The following is a 7,998-nucleotide window of genomic DNA, read 5'->3' on the forward strand; positions in this document are numbered from 1 at the left end:
ACAGGCTAACAGGGTTACAATTTTGAATGGCCGAGTGAGGCCTGGAGTGAGTCTGTGAATGCTGAGTACTTGGAGAAAACTCCACTGAAGATTTGCCGGAGGTCTGCAGCCTGTGCAATGGCACCGAGGGCACATCTGTAGCATGAGCTGTCTGAAACGAAGCCGTCGATTTAACTTGAGGCTGATGATTTTCTGGAGCAATATTTAAAGATATTTGTCTTACAAATGGCCCCCTCCTCCTTTCCAGCAGAGGCACATGTCCAGTAATTCCATTTGCAGATGACGATTTCGGAGTGGCTATCTCTACGAGCGAGGCAGGTTTTGACAGGGACACGCTTCCACAGTCGAAAGACTTACTCCTGTAGTCCATAACCTCCATGGACGGCTGCGTGCAGCTGATTTGCTCCGAGGCGGCACGTCTCATTTCCCGGTAATGAGGGCCAGGCACAGCCAGTGCGTGCGAGCCAGCGGGAATCATGAGGAACTCTGACGACTTGTTAACAGGCTCTGCTTTGGAAGGGTTCTCAGCCTTCGAAGTTTCATCTTTATCGAGCGAAGCTGAGAAACTGGAGGCATGAGACAAGCTACTCTCCCGACTTAGGCTCCTGGAAAGCGTGGAGTCAACACTTGATTCAGCAGATGAGTGCTCCATTTCAGCCAAGCGAATTCTTTTCTTCTTGGGTGGAAGCTTTTCTGTCGGCAATTTTGACAGCGTTTCACTGCGCTGTGGCCAATTAAACCTTTCTGTCTTTTCCTGATCGCTGCATTGGTTTTCTTGGTCCCTGTCTGGTTCTTCTGTGACCAGTATTTCAGGAACCTGGATGTTATGCTGGCGAACAAGTCTCGAGGGCTGAAGCGGTGTGCTTCTCTCATTAGAAACTATTTGGCTTCCCTGAACTTCCCCTCTAGGCGCTTCTGATGACAGAGGTTGATGATGCTGGGGAGTATTCAGATGCGAGTGTCTATCCTCTTGGATTACAACTGTATTCAAAGAGCGGTGCTTCGCAACCTTGCTGGGCTCCTGAGAAGAAACTGGCGATACTCTTTCAAATGACTCCGATTTCTCAAACGAGCTATTTCTGCTCAGTGAGTTGGTGTGCTGGATTACTGAAATGCCAGTCCCTTGTCTCTTCAACTCCACCTTTTCTTGCACAACTGCGCTTGCCTGCTTTTCAATGAGCGGAGCCACCTTTGGCTCAATAGTCTGATCAGTGCCTCGAGCCACAAGCTGAATTTGTGAATTCTGAAGTAGAAGGTTGCTTGGCTGTTGCGATCCTACTGCCGTTGTCGCCGCACTTTGTTTTGACAGACTGGAAGAATTTGCTGGCTTGCTTTGGCCTTCTGCATTCTTTGATGGTATGCTCGTATCATTTTGCTGTGGGTCATCATCATCGCCAACACTTTTCATTTTCCTTCTTTTCCTTATCTGGGGTGTCTGCTCCCAGACGCCGGTTGAAGTAGTGACTCTGTAGTGTAGAATTTGAGGCTGTGTACTGTTTGGAACAGTTTTATGCTCAGGCTCTCGGATTGCTGCTTTAGTTTTAGGTCCATGCAACTCTGAACAGTAAAATTTCTTGTGGTTTTCAAAATTTTCCAGTTTTCTGTATCTGTTTCTGCAGGTTTCACACTCAAACATTGTTCCTCGCACCTGAGGGGACTTCTTTGTTTTTTCTAAATTTGATCCCTGTGCCAGGGACTTGCTCCTTTGCAATAAAGATTCATTTGATAAATTACACCCCAGGTAATTTTCTTCTACAGATCGCACTGGTCCAAGAACTTGGCTTTCACTAGTAGAAGAATCTTCTATGGCTGCCTGTCTAACAAGGGTCCGAGGATGTCCGCCTTGGTTCAGTGGAGTAGCAGGTCCTGATACAAAGACATCATCGTATAAAGAGCCAATTTTATCATCAAATGACTGGCTGCCTCGAAGGGGATGAGGGGGAGGTATTACACTTGGAGGTACTGCTGAGTAACTGGTAGTAGGCATGGAATTACTTCGTGTTATAGGTAAACAGTCAAGGGATGGTACAGAAAGAAGAAAAACTTGCTTTGACTTCTCAGTGGGTGTAAAAGGAGACTTTGGTATATCAGAGCTTGAGCTAGTTCTTCTTCCCATGGGCTTTAAATCAAACTGGAAAGAATCCTTAAATATGTAGGATTTTGGTGAATCTATGCTTCCTCTTCTTGAAAGAGATGTTCTTCTTGGTTTCACACTATCTAACTGTTTGTCATCCACGACAGCTTCATTATCAGAAATTAACTTTGAGATACGCTCCTCAAGAGTTTTTGTTGCCATGGGAGGTCGCATTTGGCCAGAGAGAATCAGATTTTTTTCAGCACAAACAGTTTGTACCACTGATGCTACCACACCACTTGCTCGTGGCACACAGGGCAGGTTTTTATTTGGATCTTTCTCAGAGGTCAGCAATCCTCTTACGAAAGGAGCTGGTGGGCTCATTGTTTGATCGGCACTTTCAGAACGAGAGAAATAACCAGAATCAGTACTACCCAAACTTCTAGGGCTCAAAAGACATTTTCCCTGCTGATCTTGGGAACCATCGGTTGCCTGTTGTCTCTGGAGCTGAGCATGCACTGCTCCTACCGTGGATCCCAGCTGTTCCTCTAATAGGCCCATTTCTACCTTCTGATGTTGCTTTATGTCACTCTCCTTGAATGAGGCTGTATGTGTTAAATTTGACTGAAGAGTTGTCACTTTAAAATCTCCTTTCCTCTGTGCTGCAGCAAGCTCGGGTGCTGGTTCTGTTACTTTTGGGCTATCGGCCCTTAATGGGGAAACATTTACAGGATGAACTACGACTTTTGGTAAAGCTGCCCTTACTTGAGGTTCTGTATCACGTAACGAAGAGTCACCTGGTATACAGTCTGGGTTGCTTAATGGAATAGGGCTTCCTTTCCGTAATGTTTCTGCACTTGAAATGACTTTCACTATTTGTGCAGGTTCCAGTTCTTGATCATCTTGTCTTTCATCAGCAGTGCCTTCATCTTCACTTTCACCGCTTTCTTCCACATCTGAATGAATGCCAAGTGCTTTGTCTGAGTCATGAGATAAGAAGAGGCCACCTGAATCTGGTTGTAGGACAAGTCCAAGTTTGATAGCATGTGCATGAGATTTTTTGTGCTTGTACAGATTGCTTTTGGTTTTAAACGAAAACCCACATGTCACACAAGGATACGGTCGCTCTCCAGTATGGGATCGGATGTGCTTTTGGAGAACACTGGGCTTGGCACAGGCCCGATTGCAATACTCACAGACGTACTTCCCTAGCTTTTTAGGCTTCTGGTCTTTCAAGAGGTTACATATTTGTTCTACACCGTGGTTTACAACTGATGCTATCTGGGCTGAATTATACATGGGACCTATAGACAAGTGTGTTGAACTCGATGTGCTAATTGACAAAGGTGAAGACGAACTAGCTACTAACTGGTTTTGGGGAAAAACCTGAGTTACAGTGGAAGATGAGGTGTGAACGACAGACGAAGTTACTGCTATGCTGTATATCTGCTGGAGCTTGGGGTTTTCTTGACTCTGCTGCTGCACCAGCGATCTAGTAAAACTTGGACACACAACAACCTGGTGATTTTGTTGACTGGTTTTAGTAATAAGGTCTTGTGAATGAGAAACCGATTGGCCTTGTGCTTGTCCAGTCTTGGTTGTTGTTGCTACATGCACATTGTTTAACGTACACGGGTAATAGTGAGGTCCAGCTGCAAACTCACGCTGTGACAAAGCAGACTGATTTTGGACGCTCATTGTATTGGATGTGAGACTAGAAGAGGTGCTTACAGTTTTATTTGGTCTCAGTTTCTCTATCTGCATCCCATAGGGGGGGCACTCTTGTGCTAAGGTGTTCAGTTCAGGCTCCATAGCTTTTAATAAGACATCAAATGCAGTTCGCGTACATGGGGATGACGTACTGCAGTCAACAAAATTAGTACATTCATTACTGTCAGTCTTTGTTTTACTTGATGAGGAGGTTGAGAGAGACTTCTTCTCTGGTGAGTTCAGTTGGTTTGCATCAGTGTCCTCCACTGCCTGTTTACCCACATCCAAGGGCTGATGTGCCAATGCAAGCTTTGTCTGCATTGATGTCTCAGATTTGCTTGTTTCTACACTTATCTCACTGCTAAGCACTCCCCCGTTTTGTTTGGTACATTGATTTCCATTTTGCACAGGTAGGTGATCCTGTGCTGTGGTGTGTTCGGAGGCATCCGGAAGAGCTTTTAGCGGTGAAGGGTCTACATTTTGCTTAACCTTGGCTTCGGCGGGGCTTCTCAAAGGCGATTTTGGTATTTTTTTTAGATGGTTTTCAGTCACGATCTTTTTTCTTTTCACACCCTTAATTGTATCTTGGGTTCCTCTGGTACCACCATCGGTGATTTCTGTTAAAACACAAAGAGAATAAAAAAGCATATTAAAACTGGGTAATGCAATATTTTTTTGTTTATACCATTTTATCATCTCGAAGTGTCAACATTAAGCCCTGGGGCAACCGGACTGTCCATTTCTTCAGCCTCCAATATTTTTTTTTCAACAGTAGATCTATCTTAGCAAAGATATGTTTTGTTTTCATCTAAAACAAGCAATGCTTTCTACCTGGTGCTGTAAGACATTACAAAGTACACTATAGGAAAGGCTTCAAAGGAAGTGTAAGAAAAGAAAGGCTATGGGAAGAATATTTTAGCATTTATAGCAACTCCTTTTGAGATAAAGTAAAAAGAAACCTCTCTCTTCCACTTGTTTAAAAATTCAAATCATTATAGCAGGAAAATGAAGAACCAAGACAGAAATCCGTTTTCATGTTGTGTTTGTCCCTTTTCCCATCTATATGCCGCAGTAGTCAAAGAATGAAGACAACTTCCTCATGGTTGTATTTGTAAGTAGATTTATCATGGAAATGGCACAACCACCCACACCATCTGTCAAATACTGTATTTCAGAGCTCCAATTACTGAACCTCAATAGCATTTCAGATGAGCAACTACTGCAGATGAATAAAATCAGTCACACTTAAATGATTTTCTATTTGTGCATCATGAAACAAAATAAACTAAGTTTGAATTATTTCATTACTAGCTACACTTGTCGCTGATTTTAAGCGGGTATGCACGCGGAGTTTCAGGGCTGTAGTGATGAGCAAATTAATTGGAATGTTATTCAGCAGAATAATTTTGTAGCAAGTACTTATATTTGTACAAAGTCCAATTTCCTCTATAATAAAAAATATGTACAGATAGACTGAATTTCAGTGTTGATACTTACAAGCTTATTTTTTTATAGATACCTGATGTTACACACCTTTGTTTCCCTCAACAGTGTGATAGTTAATCTGTTAGTTAATTATTTAGGTTTTTTTTTTTTTTACTTCCTTCCTAACATACACTCAGGCATAGCTACTGCCTCAGCTACCATCACTGGTAGTGCAGAGGAAGCCAAATATTAAATGGATGTAAATCCATTTTCTTAGGCTTTTACAACTCATTCATTAGGCTGTTAGCCAAAACCATATTCATGTGATTGCCAATGTTCAAAGCAAAGGAAGAATCCGATGTGATGAGAGGGCTGATGCCTCTGAAAAGGTTCAGCTGCATACATGTTTTGGGAAGCAGTACCCAGTACTTCCATGTAGTACGTTACCTGCACAGAATTACCCAGGAATGGAGGTTTATGCGCACTTCCAGGTAAAGAAAACCCTTAAGACAACATATAAAGGGACAAAATTCTCGCAGTCAACCTCACAAGGAGGTCAGTGGAGAAATCTCAGACCCATCAACCCTACGGCCCTCTCTGAGTGGCAGGAAGACCATCCCCCTGCAGGAGCACCAGCTGGCTTCTGTACTGCGGTGGGAGGAAAGCCAATGCATAGTGTGCATCTGACAAGAGATACCGGAGCTGCGGAATCCAGGGTGAAATTCCTGCTCCATATAAAGGAAATCCAGGCAATGCCTAAAGCTTGTCTAGCAGAAGAGAATGCAAAGTGACCAGGAAGAAAAGAAAGGCAAGAAGATCTTATCTTTTCTCTGTGCCAGAGTGTAACCCAACTGGGATGTGTGCTACCTGGAAGTTCAAAATCCCATTTCCAACTCAGGGCCACCTTAATATACACATATATTCATCTAGGGTGAATGGATAGTCAGGAAATTTCCTTGCAAACTTAAAGATTAAAGGCTACGCATCACACATCATATACTGCAAATGTGGAAGTTCTGCAGAACCTGACCTACTCCTCCCTCAGCCCTGCTAGAGGAAGTTTAACCATGAAGAATAAGAGACTGTTCTGTCACATTCAGCGGTCACATGAAAGAGACCCTAGAATCCCTTGTCAGAACTACCAGCTCTGAATCCTGGTTATGGGGACTTTGTGCTTCTCTCGTGCATCCAGAAAGAAATCTCTGCACTAATTGTGCACTTAACCTTTAAATGAATTTTGCCTTTAGTATCACCAAAACCTATTAGTATTAGCCTGGTTTTAACATATTCAAAGCAGAGCCGTCTTCCATCATGATGTTTTGTACTTTTCCATTGCTTCACAATTAAACGAGTGGCTTACTCTAGTACATCATCATTGATAATATTAATGGTGGTTTCTTTAAAATTCATAGTCTATGGCAACTGTTTTTTCTTCAGTAACAACAAAAAACAATTTTACGCAAACCAAAGAGAAAATAACAAGGTAATTATATAAAAGGGTGCTTTTAGCCATGGTTTGGTGATCTCTCAGAAGTACGGCCACATTAATTGAGCTCAAGAAATTTGGTTCCTTTTATGCACAGATGGCAGCTTTTATCCCGTCACAATCCCACCTCCACGCCGATCACACTGCCGGTGTTTGTACCGGAGCGCTACGGGAAGAGCTGGGCAGATTACACAGAGCTAGGATGGCAAGGGCGCCAGGAACTGCGAACATCCAAGCAGACAAACGTACACAAAAAGACAAAGGTGTTTTATACTGCAGTAACTGAACAACCAAATGACGTGCTGCTTCCCGATGCCTCAGGATATTAAATAACTAGTATTCCTGGCTTTCAACCATATAGTCCAGAGGGACAAGCATACTCAACCTGCACCATGCCAGTGAACTGGAAACCAGCACAGCTGAAAGATGTCATGTGGCTTACGAAAGCATTAAAGAAAGTAAAAAGGTATCTCCAATATACCCATCAAGCAATTAAAAATATGATTTCATTATGAATACAAGATCAGAATTTTCCATAATCTATTTACTGCTTTACTTTTAAAAAGTCTTGTTCAACACATGCCAACCATAAAAATTCTTTGGGAAACTGAAAAGGAGAGAAAAAAGAATAAGGTTATATACTGCATTAGACACCAAAATAGTAATTTTCTTTAGTCTTCACAGCCACTAACTGTGCTGCTTCTATACCAATAAAATTCCAGTCTAAAGAAATAATGAGAACTAGTTTCTTATTTGTATTTCTGACTCTACATCTTTTGTGATTCCAGAGATGGAGTTGCAGGCTTGCTTCAGTGTACCCGTCTATAAAATCTTATAAAAATGTACTTTCTTGACGACGGTTTTACAAGGCTTAACAACGGTTTATGTCCTGTGCTCTACTTTACTCCTGGATAATTTAGAAATCCTTATTATTAATGGAAATATTCACCTCATGTTTGCTAACAACCAAATTTTCAGCATATTTGGGGGGGAAAAAGGAATCCATGACAGCTTCGTTTCACTTATTTTTAGCTTTTCATTCCTTTTGTTTAAGCCATCCTTTTGTATTCCCAGTTCATGCTGAAGATATTCCATTCCACGTTTCTTAATCTACAGCTACACGCTTGCACCGAGATCAACTGCATCAATATTTCCAGAGGCAACAACAGAACTGGCGGAAAGCATCAGTCCCAGAATGCTAAACACTCCTCTGCCTTTCAGAGCTACAAACTTTCAGGAGCGTGATAACTTGCCAGGGCCGTGTACCCGCATCAACAAGCTGACACTGAACAAAGAGAACATA

At 42.4% G+C, this 7,998-nt stretch overlaps 1 protein-coding gene across 1 annotated transcript in view; it reads right to left on the reverse strand.

Moving 5' to 3' along the window:
• HIVEP1 (HIVEP zinc finger 1) overlaps positions 1-7,998 on the reverse strand; it is a 34,800-nt gene that overhangs the window by 26,328 nt on the left and 474 nt on the right. The window contains 1 exon segment of the mRNA XM_035893443.1: positions 11-4,401. Coding sequence (XP_035749336.1) covers positions 11-4,401 — 4,391 coding nt within the window.

Source organism: Egretta garzetta, unplaced genomic scaffold (assembly GCF_000687185.1).
Source record: "Egretta garzetta isolate BGI_Z169 unplaced genomic scaffold, ASM68718v1 scaffold14, whole genome shotgun sequence".
Classification (NCBI taxonomy): domain Eukaryota; kingdom Metazoa; phylum Chordata; class Aves; order Pelecaniformes; family Ardeidae; genus Egretta; species Egretta garzetta.